Here is an 18,678-nt window from a genome sequence, read left to right on the forward strand (position 1 = left end):
GTCAGTGCTAACTACGAGCTAACAGGAGCGCCGGCTAACGAGCCAGTGCTAACAGGAGGCTACATAGCTCAAGTCTAAAGGAGCGCCGGCTATCGAGCCAGTGCTAACTACGAGCTAACAGGAGCGCCGGCTAACGAGCCAGTGCTAACTAGAAGCTAACAGGAGCGCCGGCTAACGAGCCAGTGCTAACTAGAAGCTAACAGGAGCGCCGGCTAACGAGCCAGTGCTAACTAGAAGCTAACAGGAGCGCCGGCTATCGAGCCAGTGCTAACTACGAGCTAACAGGAGCGCCGGCTAACGAGCCAGTGCTAACTAGAAGCTAACAGGAGCGCCGGCTAACGAGCCAGTGCTAACTAGAAGCTAACAGGAGCGCCGGCTAACGAGCCAGTGCTAACTAGAAGCTAACAGGAGCGCCGGCTAACGAGCCAGTGCTAACTAGAAGCTAACAGGAGCGCCGGCTAACGAGCCAGTGCTAACTAGAAGCTAACAGGAGCGCCGGCTAACGAGCCAGTGCTAACTAGAAGCTAACAGGAGCGCCGGCTAACGAGCCAGTGCTAACTAGAAGCTAACAGGAGCGCCGGCTATCGAGCCAGTGCTAACAGGAGGCTACCTAGCCCGAGACCACAGGAGGCTACATAGCCCAAGCTAACAGGAGCGCCGGCTAACGAGCCAGTGCTAACTGGAGGCTACATAGCCGGAGTCCACATAAGGGCCGGCTAACGAGCCAGTACTAACTGGAGGCTACCTAGCCAGAGTCCACATAAGCGCCGGCTAACGAGCCAGTGCTAACAGGAGGCTACCTAGCCCGAGACTACAGGAGGCTACATAGCCCGAGTCTACAGGAGCGCCGGCTAACGAGCCAGTGCTAACAGGAAGCTACCCAGCCCGAGACTACAGGAGGCTACATAGCCCGAGTCTACAGGAGCGCCGGCTAACGAGCCAGTGCTAACGGGAGGCTACCTAGCCCGAGACTACAGGAGGCTACATAGCCCGAGTCTACAGGAGCGCCGGCTAACGAGCCAGTGCTAACAGGAGGCTACCTAGCCCGAGACTACAGGAGGCTACATAGCCCGAGTCTACAGGAGCACCGGCTAACAAGCCAGTGCTAACAGGAAGTGAACTGGCCCTAGCCAGACAAGAGCTAACTAGCTCACCACCGGCTAACAAGCCAGTGCTAACAGGAAGTGAACTGGCCCTAGCCAGACAAGAGCTAACTAGCTCACAACAGGCTAACAAGCCAGGAGCTAATTGATGGCTAACTAGCCAAGAGCTAATGGATGGCTAACTAGCCAAGAGCTAACTAGCTCACAACAGGCTAACAAGCCAGGAGCTAATGGATGGCTAACTAGCCAAGAGCTAACTAGCTCACAACAGGCTAACAAGCCAGGATCTAATTGATGGCTAACTAGCCAAGAGCTAATTGATGGCTAACTAGCCAAGAGCTAACTAGCTCACAACAGGCTAACAAAGCCAGGAGCTAATTGATGGCTAACAAAGCCAAGAGCTAACTAGCTCACCACCGGCTAACAAGCCAGTGCTAACTAGAAGCTAACAGGAGCGCCGGCTAACGAGCCAGTGCTAACTAGAAGCTAACAGGAGCGCCGGCTAACGAGCCAGTGCTAACTAGAAGCTAACAGGAGCGCCGGCTAACGAGCCAGTGCTAACTAGAAGCTAACAGGAGCGCCGGCTATCGAGCCAGTGCTAACAGGAGGCTACCTAGCCCGAGACCACAGGAGGCTACATAGCCCAAGCTAACAGGAGCGCCAGGCTAACGTGCCAGTGCTAACTGGAGGCTACATAGCCGGAGTCCACATAAGCGCCGGCTAACGAGCCAGTACTAACTGGAGGCTACCTAGCCAGAGTCCACATAAGCGCCGGCTAACGAGCCACTGCTAACAGGAGGCTACCTAGCCCGAGACTACAGGAGGCTACATACAGTAGCCCGAGTCTACAGGAGCGCCGGCTAACGAGCCAGTGCTAACAGGAAGCTACCCAGCCCGAGACTACAGGAGGCTACATAGCCCGAGTCTACAGGAGCGCCGGCTAACGAGCCAGTGCTAACAGGAGGCTACCTAGCCCGAGACTACAGGAGGCTACATAGCCCGAGTCTACAGGAGCGCCGGCTAACGAGCCAGTGCTAACAGGAGGCTACCTAGCCCGAGACTACAGGAGGCTACATAGCCCGAGTCTACAGGAGCACCGGCTAACAAGCCAGTGCTAACAGGAAGTGAACTGGCCCTAGCCAGACAAGAGCTAACTAGCTCACCACCGGCTAACAAGCCAGTGCTAACAGGAAGTGAACTGGCCCTAGCCAGACAAGAGCTAACTAGCTCACAACAGGCTAACAAGCCAGGAGCTAATTGATGGCTAACTAGCCAAGAGCTAATGGATGGCTAACTAGCCAAGAGCTAACTAGCTCACACCAGGCTAACAAGCCAGGAGCTAATGGATGGCTAACTAGCCAAGAGCTAACTAGCTCACAACAGGCTAACAAGCCAGGATCTAATTGATGGCTAACTAGCCAAGAGCTAATTGATGGCTAACTAGCCAAGAGCTAACTAGCTCACAACAGGCTAACAAAGCCAGGAGCTAATTGATGGCTAACAAAGCCAAGAGCTAACTAGCTCACCACCGGCTAACAAGCCAGTGCTAACAGGAAGTGAACTGGACCTAGCAAGACAAGAGCTAACTAGCTCACCACCGGCTAACAAGCCAGTGCTAACAGGAAGTGAACTGGCCCTAGCCAGACAAGAGCTAACTAGCTCACAACAGGCTAACAGGCCAGAGTGAATTGATGGCTAACTAGCCGAGAGCTAACTAGCTCACAACAGGCTAACAGGCCAGAGTGAATTGATGGCTAACTAGCCGAGAGCTAACTAGCTCACAACAGGCTAACAAGCCAGGAGCTAATTGATGGCTAACTAGCCAAGAGTGAATTGATGGCTAACTAGCCAGACAAGAGCTAACTAGCTCACCACCGGCTAACGAGCCAATGCTAACAGGAAGTGAACTGGCCCTAGCCAGACAAGAGCTAACTAGCTCACCACCGGCTAACAAGCCAGTGCTAACAGGAAGTGAACTGGCCCTAGCCAGACAAGAGCTAACTAGCTCACCACCGGCTAACAAGCCAGTGCTAACAGGAAGTGAACTGGCCCTAGCCAGCCAAGAGCTAACTAGCTCACAACAGGCTAACAAAGCCAGGAGCTAATTGATGGCTAACTAGCCAAGAGCTAATTGATGGCTAACTAGCCAAGAGCTAATTGAAGGCTAACTAGCCAGAGCTAACATCAGGCTAAATAGCTGGAGCTAACAGCAGACGCTAGCTCAGAATAAGCTAGCGCAGAAGATGCTAGCTCATAAGAAGCTGGCGCAGCAGACGCTGGCTCAGAAGAAGCTGGTGCAGAATATGCTAGCTCATAAGAAGCTGGCGCAGCAGACGCTAGCTCAGAAGATGCTAGGACAGCAGATGCTAGTGCAACAGATGCTAGCTCAGGAGAAGCTGGCGCAACCGACGCTAGCTCAGGAGAAGCTAGCACAAGAGACGCTAGCCCAGGAGAAGCTGGCGCAACCGACGCTAGCTCAAGAGAAGCTAGCACAAGAGAATCTAGCACAGAAGATGCTAGCCCATGAGACGTTAGCTCAACAGAAGCTAGCTCAAAAAAAGTGGGCACAGAAGATGCTAGCACAGAAGAACCTAGCACAAGAGATGCTAGCTCATGAGAAGCTGGCACAGCAGACGCTAGCTCATGAGAAGCTGGCACATGAGACGCTAGCTCAGGAGAAGCTAGCACAAGAGATGCTAGCTCATGAGAAGCTGGCGCAGAAGGAGCTAGCTCAAGAGAAGCTAGCACAACAGATGCTAGCGCGGAAGATGCTAGCACAACAGATGCTAGTGCAACAGACGCTAGCTCAGGAGAGGCTGGCGCAGCAGATGCTAGCTCAGGAGAAGCTGGCACAGGTGCAGAAGAAGCTGGCGCAGCAGATGCTAGCTCATGAGAAGCTGGCGCAGCAGATGCTCGCTCAGGAGATGCAAGCACAAGAGACGCTAGCTCGCATGTTGAGACATCTCAAAGGACTAGAGATCCCCGAAAGGGCCTCAATGGCCCAAATGATGGAAATAGAAGTAAGGACCCCCGGTCAAGTTCCAGGGGAAAACATGGTGGAGAAACTAATCCCACAGGTGCGAGACGGGAGCCTGTCTCTCACTGCTGCAGCAGAATCAGTCATACGTGGAGCACCTATGCAAGGATCAGGCTTACTGCTTGAAAAACTATTCATAGGTGTCCCAGGGGGTAACCTACTGGCAGCCAAATGCGCAGTATGGTCACGAGACCAGTTACGTACCGAATGTAGGTTGTATGACCAAGTCAAAATGCTTTCTCACAACCAACACAACAAGGGGGAAAGGAAAGGGGAGAACCCGCGAGATGAGAAGGCTCAACTCCGGCCTCCCAAAGCCCAGCAACAGCCACCAGCTAAGGCTAGAACAAGGAAAACGGAGTCTTCCGACATCAAATACCTCTCTGCAGACGATTGGGGGGCACTAACCCCAGAACAGCAAGCAGAGATGAGGGCAAAAAGGGAGGAATCCAAAGCCCGGAAGGAAAAACATCAATAGTATCCTTACCTCCTGGGGCCCTGACACATGACACTCAAGCAAGTGCACACTGCACTTGACATTCAGCTCATCTGTCGAGAGGAATAATATAGTGTTATTGTCATTTAGGAAGAAACATGACATAGAATACTACATTCATTTTGTATACATTTTAAGTATACTATGTAAATATGTCTGTCTTTTCTCTAAAACCAGAGTAAAGAGGGCGAAAAAACTTGTAATCTATTTCATTCAAGGCAAAAGGGATTTCCTGACAGCAACCATCTGGTAGGTTAGCACCCGTACCAACCATATCAGCTGCATGAGATGTACACTCACCAGCGCCTATGGATAAAAATGAAGACTCTGCAAACTCTCATCAAGCTTAGCACCTTGACGCAGGGGGACATCAGGGCATCAGGGTCTCTATATCCGACGGGCCTATCAGATTTGTGGGGACTTGGAAGCTTCAGCATACAGGACGCTGTGGTGCTTAGGCGGCCAAGTCACTGGTTTATAGGTCTGTCGAAATGGATCGGAGGTTCTGGGGCTTAGAACATCCGAGAGTTGGGCTTTATACTATTTGAATAGGTATTAACAGCCGAAAAAATATGAACTGAAATGACTGCTGTCAGGTGCCTCTGAAGTAACATAATGTTTACTTAAAGTCAAAAACCTAAGTAGAAAGCTCTACACGCGACTAGAAACCTACGATAAAAGGCTTAAAGTCATACTCAAGTAGAAAGCTCTACTCGGGAATATCACACTTCAGTAGAAAGCTCTATTTTTGTGATTAAAGTAAACGTTTACGCACGACTGAACGGTAACGCAGTGTCATACCTAAAGTCAAAACCCAAGTAGAAAGCTCTACCCTACGAGACGGATCAGTCTCTCACACTCCAGTAGAAAATTCTACTTTGTGATTAGCACCCTACGAGATGGATCAGTCTCTCACACTCCAGTAGAAAATTCTACATTGTGATTAGCACCCTACGAGACGGATCAGTCTCTCACACTCCAGAAGAAAATTCGACTTTGTGATTAGCACCCTACGAGACGGATCAGTCTCTCACACTCCAGTAGAAAATTCTACTTTGTGATTAGCACCCTACGAGACGGATCAGTCTCTCACACTCTAGTAGAAAGCTCTACCCTACGAGACGGATCAGTCTCTCACACTCCAGTAGAAAATTCTACTTTGTGATTAGCACCCTACGGGACGGATCAGTCTCTCACACTCCAGTAGAAAATTCTACTTTGTGATTAGCACCCTACGAGACGGATCAGTCTCTCACACTCTAGTAGAAAGCTCTACCCTACGGGACGGATCAGTCTCTCACACTCCAGTAGAAAATTCTACTTTGTGATTAGCACCATAACTAGCCATTGCTAACAGGAGCATACGTCCTGCTACTAGGGGTGGGAATCACCAGTTTCATCATGATACGATACGATATCGATTCTTTGGACAACGATACGATATTTGCCGATATCACAAAGTCTCTCACGATACAATACGATACGATTAGATTCAGGTGCCTGCGATCGATATGAGATTATATCATATGCCCATTTAACACAATCAGTAACATTTAGATCAACAAAAAAAAGGTAATGAAAATATCATTTGACATTTGTATTTTTGAGCTCTTCCAGACATTTAAAGGAAAATCAATCTATTGTTTTTAATACAAATAGACCTCCTGTTCACTGTAAAGTGCCACGTTTTTATATATTGAGCTTTAAACTTTAAGCTACATTTTTTGGAACTCAAAACTCACAACCTCCCTCTCCCAAACCGTTCCTACAACAATTTGTTGATGTTGCATGATCATGTATAGGCCTACATTTATTATGTATTATATTGTTTATGTTTAAATAACATTTAAACATCAAACTCCTCTGACCTCATCTGGTCTTTCCAAAGACGCGCGCGCACACACACACACACACAGAAAGGGAGAATGCTATGCTGTAACATCTACACACATGGAGCTACTGCTGTTGTTCTTGGGCGGATATGAGACTCGCCACAGGATTTTCAAAATAAGAGTATCGATATGAATCGATCTTATTACATCGCATCGATCCGATTCGATTGTTGATAATTACATCGATGTATCGATCTGGATCGATGTATCGTCCCACCCCTACCTGCTACTGTGACGGAAGTGGAACCAGCGTAATCATACAGGCTGGTGTTGTCGGCAGGAGCCGAGTCTACAAGAGGCTACATAGCCTGAGTCTACAGCAGGCTAACTAGCCAGAGCTAACATCAGGCTAACTAGCCAGAGCTAACACCAGACATAACAGTCTGGACCGAGACAAGAAGGTACAGTCCTCACAAATGAACTGGGACAAACTGGTGTCCCATATGAAGGAACTACTGCAAAGAAGAGAAATCTATGCTGGCCATGGTACCAAGGACATGCCCTACCAACTAGCCATAAACCTAATGTGGGGCAGGTCTCGAGGATATGGCCAAAGAGGCATATGGTTGGGGGAAGCAGTGATCAGCGCGATCTCAAGCATAAGGAGTACAGAGCACCAGGAGATCTGTCTCATGGTGGAACCTAAGGACCATGAGGCAATAACCCTGGCCTTGGATAAAGCAGGGGAGGGTGAGGAAGACGAGGACGATGAACCTGCATCAGTACCTCTCACTCCCTTTCCGAACCCTAAGGGGTCGGGAACCGTCCCCAGGAAGAAAAGGGCCAATTCCCAGAACTCCTCCCGAACAACGGAGAGAGGGGGATCATCCACACCAAGGAGACCGACAGTACAGTTCGGACCTGAAGGATCAGAACCTGCCCTATCTCAGGCCAGGAGCATTCTTAGACGGGGGGGGCTGTCCCCCGGAGTCGGTGGATGACGCAGCAAGTAGCAAACAAGAGTATACTGATCCAGATCAGAACTCAGAAATTGAGGAAGACCGGGATAGGTCAAGCTCCAGAGCATCCTCGAGCTCCTCATCTAGGTCAAGATCTAGGGAGAGAGTTCGGTACCCAAGGGACGAACCTCCTAGACCTCGGAACAAGAGAGCTAAACCGGCCAAACTGAGACCTATCAGCAAGGGGCCTTCTCTGAAAGCTCTCCTGGAGCTCAGGATTGGAGGACGTCTCCGACGAAGGTGAAGGAGAATGGGCAGGCGATGAAACAGGGGATATTATGCCCGCATATCCTGTGACATGGAGACAGAGAAACATCGGCCTGGACCCAAGTTACAGGGCGACGAGAGCCCTGAATGGACCTGAAAGAGAGAGAAGAAATGAGTCCTCTGTGGACTATATCTGTGATGTCCTGCGTGGCCTACGGACAGGGTCACACGACCAGGCCAACCACACTTCAGTAGAGGACTACTGCTACAATTCTCGGGGACCCGTGGGGTCGCCCGAGAAGTGACAATTCGACCTACCTCAAACTACGGGAGAGATCCAAGAGATCAGAGGGGGTGACCATAAGAACCATGACATTGTGTTCTTCAGACGACGACAACTGGGTGCATTGGCCGGGAACAACAGATGCAAGTCTTCCCGCCAGCTACCAAGCAACGACGTGGCCCCTATCCTGTCGGGCCGTCCAGCCAGGGAACAACAGATGCAAGTCTTCCCGCCGGCTACCAGGGTAACAGGGAAACAAGATGACAGAGGGGGTGTTGAGAGTCACAGCCAACTAGTGACTCTTGTTATTTATGACATCCTGTTCTCTCTGTCAATTGTAGGATATAAAGGTTTTAAGCATATGGTTATTATATATCTGTTTTAAATCTAAGCATATGTTACTGTATGTGTCTATATGTGAGATGTATACTGGGCTGGTATGGCACAGTCAGTCTCTTTAGTCTCTTCGCTTACAGTTCTGTGAAGACAAGAATGTGACCTTGGAGCAGGGGAGCCTGCAGAATTAACCCTTGCCTGTCTTGTCAGAAGAGAGAGCCATCATAACACTTTAAAAACCACATGTATGATGTACTATTATGATTGATGTAAATGATTATGTATATATATCTGTATATCTGTATATATATATATAAGCGTATAGACTATTCATGCTAGAAGGACCATGTATTGTAAATTACAGCAAGGCAATTGTTTCATTCAAAGCTGCTGGAATGTGCCTGTGACCTTGGGGGCCTCTCTGCTAGCCTGCTAGAGACAGAGGGAGTTTCCACAATATCATACTCTGTTCCAGTAAAACTGTTACAATTACTTTTTAAGTTACAACCCAGTGGAGTAGACGGGAGCCAATGGCAAAGATACAACTAGGAGGGGAGGAGAGTTCTCTTTATGTGTTATGCGTTTATTGGCTAGTAGAATGACATCGCTGTGACATCACTGTTTTTGGACCAATGGCAAAGAGGTCCTGATATGATATATAAATGACTGCTCCAACTTCGAGAGCTCAGATTTTCAGATTTTCAGCTTTTCTAGCGCCAGGAAATGTCGAGCGGTGTAAGGGGCATGTCCTGGCAACTTTTGAGTATACCTCCCTAGGAAGTATACTCTTTAGATTTTCAAGCAGATTTTCCATTTTTTACTTCAAGACACCATTCTTATAGCTACAGAAACCGTTGAGCGTTGTATGGAACGGGTTCTGTATATTTTTCAGAGTGGCGTCCCCAGGACAAAACTCTGTCTTTTTTAGATGCTCTAAAATCTTTTAAATGACAAAGAGAGTTTTTGCTATTCTAAGAGAGAGATGTTTTTGTTTTATACTTCTTTTAACTGAGTTGGACATTTCCAATGAAGTCTCTTTTGTAACTTGCCTTTTCTAAATAAAATAACCTTTTTATAATACCTGTTGAATTCATGGACTGCTTTCTACCGCAATGGGCCACAAGGCTGGCCGCGCCCTGCTTTCATCTGAGGTGACTATGTTACAGATTGAATCAATTGCTGGTTAATGCTTTTCAGCTAAAGTTATATAATAGATTATATATATATATAAATACTTATTAAAAGAGTAGTAATACATATATATATACTATTGACAGTAGTAATGCTTAGTTTCACTGTTTGTTGTTTGCAAGCGCCGGTGGCCTCTGTGTCCGACGGGCTCCATTGAGTTTGTGGGAAACTGATGTTCTAGTCACTGCAGGACTGGATGATCGGTGTCACGGACGGATGGGCCTGTCGGATTGATAAGGGGTACTGGGGCGTGCAAATAATGATTAAGTGTTAGTACGCTAATATTACACTATTGGCAGTAGTAAAACTTATTAAACAGTGACCAGACTTTCAAATGAGTAACATTACAGACCATTCCTCACAAATGAGGATATTGGCGGTGATGACGGTGACGTAAGATCATCAAGCTTTCAAATGAGCAGTATTACAGATCATTCCTCACAAATGAGGATATTGGCGGTGATGACGGTGACGTAAGATCATCAGGCTTTCAGAGAAGCAGCATTACAGGCATTTCGTAAAATGATGATAATAATGATGATAATAATATTATTGTTATTATAGGCAATAAGAGTTCTCCCAGACATACATTCGGTTTATTACAAACAGAGAAGAGGTTAACAACTCTTCTATGCTTACATTTCATATCAACTGGATATAACTAACTAGTGACTATGAAGTAAGCTTGATAGAAATAGTAATTGACCCGAGAACTTAGTGAGTTTAGCACCTCGCTGGGGGATATCGGGCGGCCAAAGGGTTATATCTCAAGTAAGTGATCTGAGATAACTAGAGACAAGCCCATCGGCTCTTCAACACACACTATTACACACTAGCACACTATTACACTATTACGCTAGCACACTATTACACTATTACACACTATTACACTAGCACACTATTACACACTATTACACTATTACACACTAGCACACTATTACACACTATTACACTAGCACACTATTACACACTACACTATTACACTATTACACACTAGCACACTATTACACTAGCACACTATTACACTCTATTACACTATTACATACTATTACAGTATTACACTATTACACACTATTACACAAAATGTGCACATTTTAGTTTTTCATTTTAGGTATTTCGTGGTACTTTGTGGTATATTTCCAGGCACTACTTTGGGATATGTTGGGGTACTTTGGGGTATTTTGGGGTACTGTGGGGTATTTTGGGGTATACTTTGGGGTATTTTAGGGTACTTTGGGGTATTTTGGGGTACTTTGGTGTATTTTCTGGTACTTTGGGGTATACTTTGGGGTATTTTCTGGTACTTTGGGGTATACCTTAGGGTATTTTGGGGTATTTTCTGGTACTTTGGGGTATACTTTGGGGTATTTTCTGGTACTTTGGGGTATACTTTGGGGTATTTTAGGGTATTTTCTGGTACTTTGGGGTATACTTTGGGGTATTTTAGGGTATTTTGGGGTATTTTCTGGTACTTTGGGGTATACTATGGGGTATTTTAGGGTATTTTCTGGTATTTTCTGGTACTTTGGGGTATACTTTGGGGTATTTTCTGGTACTTTGGGGTATACTTTGGGGTATTTTCTGGTACTTTGGGGTGATTAGTAGGACCCCACCTGGATGCTGTTTTATCCTCTCTGCACCTGGATGCTGTTGTATCCTCTCTGCACCTGGATGCTGTTGTATCCTCTCTGCACCTGGATGCTGTTGCATGTGTACATTTACTCCGACTCCCTCACTATAGTCTCAGCTTCCTACCTGCTCTACCTGTTACATCATCTCCTCCTCCGGCAGCTACTGCTGTAGCAGCACGCAGAGAAGAGGCTCTAATACAGAGTTGAATCTCTCTCTCTGATGTCTGTAGCAATAGTCTCCAAACCAGCAAACACACATTTCAACTGCTGTATTCTAGCCTCTTTGCGGAAACATTACGATAATATTTCAAACAATACTACATACTGTATATGCAATGCAGTGTACTTATACATTAGAGGTTCTACAATCACAGGTAACTGGTGCCGGCAAGCAACTGTGAAAGTGCCTATTTGGTCAGAAATATATCCCAAGTGAAGTGTTTGAATGAAGGGGTGCAGCTACCAGACGGTCCCGCCCAATGCGTGTGTATTCGTCATAAGGAAACAGTCCGACACATAAGGCATACTGAATTTTATTTCCCCTGCACCTACAAGTGAAAAATACAAACAAACAAACAAGCAAACATGTAAACAAACAAAAACACAAAGAGAACAATGCCAAAGAGTTAGATACGCAGCGTAAAGGAGTATTTCACCCAAAACCCTGCCTCTTATCCTGTGTGGTCAATCCGAGACGAGTTTGTGTTTCGTTAATGAAAAGCTCTCTGTTCTCTGTTCATTCGGAATTAAGGCATGAAGATTCACGTCTCTCCATCCACCTGACTGACGCGCTCTTTAACACTAGCACAGCCATGGAGAAAATGTCACAGATTCCCGCCGGAACGGGTCAGATGACCCGACAGCTTATATGATAAAAATAAACAGTGTAAACTATATAATTACCTCTTAATATAAAAATATGAGTTTTACCACAGGTTTGAGTGACAACAAAAAAATATATAATAATAATAATAATAATAATAATAATAATAATAATAATAATAATAATAATAATAATAATAATAATAATAATAATAATAATAATAATAATAATAATAATAATAATAAATAAAAATATAAAAAAAAAAAAATTATGGAAGAGCCACACATTAAATGCGGCTCACGAGCCACGGGTTGGCCACCCCTGCACTAGACGCTCGCAAAGTGCTGTGACTTTCCACATTTTCCTGAAGTCATTTTGAAATTTCAGAAACCGTGCCAGATAAAACGGGTACTTTTAGGAAAAGTGATTGAGTGACGAGGATACATTTATTGAAAATGCCTAGGGGTAATTTGACCCCTTGTCAACTGTGCTAGTGTTAACAGAGAGTACCAACAGTAAGTACAGACTCTTCAAGTTTAAAATATCCCACGGGGTACTGTAAGAGAACCTTGAAAAGCGTTCTTTGATTTGAGAGGTGAAATATCCCTTTAGTCCTTGGCAGTGGAATCAGTAGGATATCTACAGCGGCGTTATCATCATAGATATATATAACTAGATGGTGCAAGGCGGAGTCTCCAGCGTAGTTCACCGGTGGCCATCTTGATAATAATGAATGTCTATGGTGCATGTACTATTGAAATAACCATAGCTTGCAAAATGTTAAACCGATTTACAAACGCTTTGGTTTATTACCAACGTTATTAACATGGCTATGATTCAGGATGCTTGGACATGTTGACATTTTTTTCATATGAAAGTCCATTATGAGTATGCAGTATCATAACTACATCTCTGACGTTTATAACAAACCAAACCGTTTGAAAATCGGTTGGACATTTTGCAATGTATGGTTATTTCAATAGTCTATGCACCATAGACATTCATCTTATGAGTAGGCGTGCAGCCTGTGGCAGGGACGTTGGTAAATACAGCAGAGGTAACAGGGGAGGGTGGAGTCATGCAGACCATGCAGATGTGGGGGTGCGTGCAGGACAACTATGTTCATCATATCGTCACATCGGAGATACATCACACCGAAGAGAATGCACCATTAAAAAAGAAACTCTTATTATTAAAATGCTACATTTTTTTCTCTCTCCTTAAAATACATATTTTTTTCTCTCTCTTCTCCTTCAGAATAAAAGCTCCACAAAGATTTCCTTCACATACAGGCGTTTGGGATGCAAAATCAAAAAGTCAACATGAAAACAGAAGACAAGAAGAAACGGTAACAAAACCAAAGATTCACAGCGTACCAATTCAAAAGTATTTGTTTCATCAATCGTGTGATATGTCTGATGTCACTATATACAAAAATAACCACATAAATATTGTGAAATAAATAATAAGGTAAAACTAACCACAGAGGCAAAGCTACATCTTAAAGAGTGCAAAACCCATCCTGTCCTACATCCCACAGTTACATACAGGCTCCTTCACTATACAGGTCAGTATTAGACACAGTCGAAACCAAAAGATCTAATTGCACAGGAAATCTGCAAAAGCTTTGGGAAGGTAGAGCGTGTAACAAAAAGGCAAACCACTAGAGGGAGACATTGGTTAAGGATCAGTTGCTGCAGTGCCATAGTTGTTTTACACTTACATGCTACGGTTAAGCATACATGACCTATTCTCTGCAACGACATAACTGAATGAATAGAAGAGAAGTACTGTTACATTTTTAAAGAAAACCTGACCGTAAAAACTACTTCAATATAATTTAGGGTTAAACGTTTAACTGTACGCTATGGGATTGGAAGTCGTGGGGTAAAATGACCTACGGCGGACAATAGGAAGGCACCTTTAATTTATCTATGTTTAATCATTCATGTGGACATTGATAAAAAGTACAAGGAGACGTTTTTAGTGGATGGGAAGTGGTAAACTAAAACCACTCATTTAAATTCATCAGTTAAAAATCAACCACTTTAAGAAAATACTAGGTCTGATATTGGATTATCTTGAATGACGGGTTCCTCCTTCCAAGTGTTATTTATAAAAGCTTAAAGATGCTCTGCCCCTCCAAGCCCAATGAAGATGCATAGTGGCTTAGAGAGAGTCACCCTGGCCAGCATGCTAAACTGTGGGCCAGAGGTCAAGTCGAAGGCCATTTAAACACTCACATCTCTCTGGCTGGAATCATGCAAATGTATGCAATTGGCCACCATGAATGAAAGCAGTGGGGGGGGGGGGGGGGGGCTGTTGCTGCAGGACATGACACAGCAATGCACAGGCAGCGCAAGACAGACAACAGCATAGTGAGACTACTGTATGGAGTTCAGACCTCTCAGTTATACACTATCTGTACATGCTACATCTCTAACGTCCGCCATTGACTGCTTCAAAAAGACTTGTGTCTTCTTTTTAACCCTCGCGGCCTCCATGCACTCTCGCAACGCATCTGAGGAGCCGCGACCACCCGCACTCCCAGGTGAGGAATGAAGAGGGCGACGCGGCGACCTGCGACTTCCTGTCTCCCTCCGCTCGGCGCATGCAAGAGCGCCATCTCCTGCACTTCAAAAACAATCGGTATGTCGTCTTAAAGAGCAGAACTTCCTCCTTGCCTGTCCATTTTCTCCTTACTCTGTCTCAATTCATTTTCTCTTACAAATGACTCAGCTCTCTGTCTCATCAAAAACACACACACTCTCTCTCTCTCTCTCTCTCTCTCTGTCTCTCTCTCTCTCTTTATCTCCAACTCCATCCCTTTATCAAAACCTCTCTCCCTTCATCTTCCTCATTGATGTGATTATGTGGGCGTGCTGCCCTTGCAGGGGTTTCAAAGTTGGCAGGCTCCCGCTGGCCACAGTAGCTGCCACTCAGGCGGGGAGCCGTGGTTCAATCTTCAAGGAGAGATCATAGAGCGTGTCCTCATCCATGATCAAGGTCTTATCCAGCAGGTACTGGGTCACCTGGACAGGGAGAGGGACAGGAGAGACAACTTACACACAGTAGATCAAACCTTTGATAACGTTTACTGCAGAGAAGCAGAAAGGGGAGCAGAGAAGCAGAAGGAGGTGTTGTTTGGAGAATGAGGAGCAGAGATGCAGAAAGAGGTGTTGTTTATAGAGAATGAGGAGCAGAGATGCAGAAAGAGGTGTTGTTTATAGAGAATGAGGAGCAGAGATGCAGAAAGAGGTGTTGTTTATAGAGAATGAAGAGCAGAGAAGCTGAAAGAGGTGTTTATAGAGAATGAGGAGCAGAGATGCAGAAAGAGGTGTTGTTTATAGAGAATGAAGAGCAGAGAAGCTGAACGAGGTGTTGTTTATAGAGAATGAAGGGCAGAGAAGCTGAAAGAGGTGTTTATAGAGAATGAGGAGCAGAGATGCAGAAAGAGGTGTTGTTTATAGAGAATGAAGAGCAGAGAAGCTGAAAGAGGTGTTTATAGAGAATGAGGAGCAGAGATGCAGAAAGAGGTGTTGTTTATAGAGAATGAAGAGCAGAGAAGCTGAAAGAGGTGTTGTTTATAGAGAAAGGGGAGCAGAGAAGCTGAAAGAGGTGTTGTTTATAGAGAATGAAGAGCAGAGAAGCTGAAAGAGGTGTTGTAAATAGAGAAAGGGGAGCAGAGAAGCTGAAAGAGGTGTTGTTTATAGAGGTACCTTGAGTTGATGCTCTATCCTGTACGGGGTCTGCTGAAACTGTCGGATCTCTCTGATGATGTGGGAGATCTGAGAAACACAATACCATTGTTTTATCACTATGATATTAGTGTGTGTCTGTATATACAGTATATGTATGGGTTTACTTTTACAAGGATATACAACCACAACCACATATTTAATGCAACTGCCCGTTGTCTTCCATCCTTGGAGCAGGATACATGGGGGTTAGGTGGCCCTTGTTCAGGGGCACTTCGGCAGTATTGGCACTGTCAGCACTGGGGATCAAACCAGCAACCCTTCCATAACCTGGCGGCCTACCTAAAAAGCCTGCAAACCTGCCTGTGTGTACATGCACATGCATGAGTGTGCTCACCATCCTCATTTTGGAGAAGTTGACCAGACCTTCCTCAGTGAAATTAGGCGTTCCCTCCTCAATGAAGGCCAGGTCTGTTAGATACATTCCCAGGTAGGGCACACATGGAGGGTTGCAGCTGAAAGGAGGGGATGGGGTGGTGAGGCAGGGATGCCTAAGCAGTTGGACCCATCACAAACACACACTTAAGAAATGAAAGGTATTAAAACTGGTTCTTATGTCGTATGAGTATCGGTAAAAATATTATCAATATGATTCAAATACTTGCAAATCCATCTGATTAGGTAATAATTGCTCTCCTTCCTTTAAAATCTCAAGGAGCAGTAGACAAGGGGATCCACTTTTTATTCTTTCAACTGAACCATTGGCACTCCATTTCCTTCTATGTGGATGATATTATCCTATTTTTCGAGGTGATGAAGGTGGTGAAAAACTATTTTCCAAATATCCTAACTACTGTGGAAGACTTTAGTCGGATCTCAAACTGCAAAATTATTTGATTTACATGAGAAATCAATCCATAAAATATTCTTTTTATAAAAAAAGAAGCAGTCAGAATCAGGGCCCGTGAGCGGATCGGCGCGGGCGAGAAATCCGCTCTTCGCTCTAGATGGCTTGTTCCGCTCCGCTAATCGCTCATGTTGACCCCGCCCCCAAGTCGCTCTCCGCTCGCTCACCGCTCACCTTGAATCGAGCGCTCCCCGGTCCCCGCTCCACATCGCTCAGCAGATTTATTTTAAATTTTTGGAGCATGATGTAAATTTGCTTGATTTGACCAAACTACAACAGTCTACACCCCCTGGGCCCCTTAACAATTGTTTGTATTGAGCCGTATTGTAATTGTACCCATTCTGCAATGTTAAATAACGTTGTTTATAGCTCTACTAAGCGATGATAGCTAGCCTAGCCACAATGCTATGGTCGCTGCCATTAACATTAGCATGTAAGCTAACGACAACAACAATGTCGTCATATACTTTTTCTAACAGGATGTGAGTGACGGTTCACCCTTCTCATTGGTTGAAAATGGCCTTCATGTTTGTACATCGCCATCTGTTGCTTTGGCATTGTACTACATGTATATTACATCAGTGTTAAACCACTGTGAGCGGCCCGGAGTGGATTGGAGCGGAGGAGAACTCTCGCTCCAGACGTCGCGCCGACCCATTTTAAAACCCACTCCGTCGCTCACGTCAAAACTGCCCGCTCCGCTCCCTGCGCCGCTCACATGGCCTGGTCAGAATGACTGTTAATGGCCTTTCTAGCAGTTATGCGATTCCAGTCATTCTAGTGTCAACACATGGCTGTCAAGAGGGACTCGTGGTGTCATCTCATGATGTCATCTCATGATGTCATCGCATGATGTCATCTCATGGTGTCATCGCATGGCGTCTGTACAGTTTCTGTATGATAGAAAACCTTCAAGTCTCACTTTTTCAGGGTCTCCCTGAGGTTCTTGAACCTCCCCTCAGATGACACAGTCTTCTGGAGCTTGTCCATCAGGGCTTTGGTCTGGAACATCAAAGAACAAAAACCAAGGCATTAGTCAAGCCGAGCCTTTCACCCTGACCCCACCCTGACCCTCAAGCCCAGAGGAAGAGACCGAATCGGAGGATGATCCAATCACATTCAATTTCGACTACATTAACCCTTTCACTGCCGCACTACCAAACGATTAACCCTTTCACTGCGACAATACACAGAAGGTTAACCCTTTCACTGCCACACAACAGCCGGTTAACCCTTTCATGTCGGTTGTGTGATAGTAAAGGGTTAACCTTCTGTCCTGTGGCAGTGAAAGGGTTAAAGAGTGGCAGGGTGGTCTGGTGCTTCAAGAGACTGCTGCGACTGGTAGGTCACAGGTTTGATCCCGACAACAGTAAGCACCCATCCCCTGGTGAAGGGCTCTTTTCAAGTCAAGTCAAGAGTTTTATTAGTCACGGCATACAAGTATACAATGAAATGCGGGTGGTCTTGCCCGCAACGATGTGCATAATACAATGGTAATAACATATAATAGAATCCAATAGAACGACATTGTGCAATAAAACAAGTAAACAGAGTAGGGCATATCGGTATATGTACATAAGTTATTTACAGAGCATGGTAGGTACTGTGGTAGTGCAATACACTGTTAGCTACGGATGAGGCACTGGGTCTTTCTGTACATGCTATTTTATACAATCTCAGGTTATACTATTCTTAAAGTGACCTTTCCTTAGTGGCCGTAAGTGTGGGCGTGTGCAGCATGAGTGTGTGCTTGCTCATGTTAAAGTGGCTGCTAGTGTGTGAGCGTGTACAGTGTGTGTGTCGTGTGTGTGCTCATGTGTGCTTGTGTGTGGAGAGTTCAGTGTTCAAGGCTCTGATGGCCTGGGGGAAGAAGCTGAGCCGTGAAGGGCTCTTGAAGACGACACTAAACTACTTTAGGGGCATCACAAATGTCTGCCACTATCCCCGTCTGGTGATATGCACAAATGTATGTATATCATCATAAGGCTGAGACCACTTATCGATGTATCGATAACTGCGTGAAATCCATAAGTGGCGTCACTCATCGATTTTTTTGTATGTGCATTTTTTTTTTATTATAATAATAATTTTAAATACTTTTTTCTTAACTCATTC

At 45.4% G+C, this 18,678-nt stretch overlaps 1 protein-coding gene across 1 annotated transcript in view; it reads right to left on the reverse strand.

The window, feature by feature from the left end:
• Window positions 1-14,883: 14,883 nt before the first annotated feature.
• LOC311235659 (ras-specific guanine nucleotide-releasing factor 2-like) overlaps window positions 14,884-18,678 on the reverse strand; it is a gene marked incomplete at its 5' end in the record, with an annotated part of 229,087 nt that continues 225,292 nt past the window's right edge. The window contains 4 exon segments of the mRNA XM_084323123.1: window positions 14,884-14,990; window positions 15,678-15,746; window positions 16,054-16,171; window positions 17,486-17,565. Of these exon segments, the coding sequence (XP_084179249.1) occupies window positions 14,898-14,990; window positions 15,678-15,746; window positions 16,054-16,171; window positions 17,486-17,565 (360 nt within the window). The 3' untranslated portion in view covers window positions 14,884-14,897.

Source organism: Notolepis coatsorum (assembly GCF_963971535.1).
Source record: "Notolepis coatsorum genome assembly, chromosome: 10".
NCBI lineage: Eukaryota > Metazoa > Chordata > Actinopteri > Aulopiformes > Paralepididae > Notolepis > Notolepis coatsorum.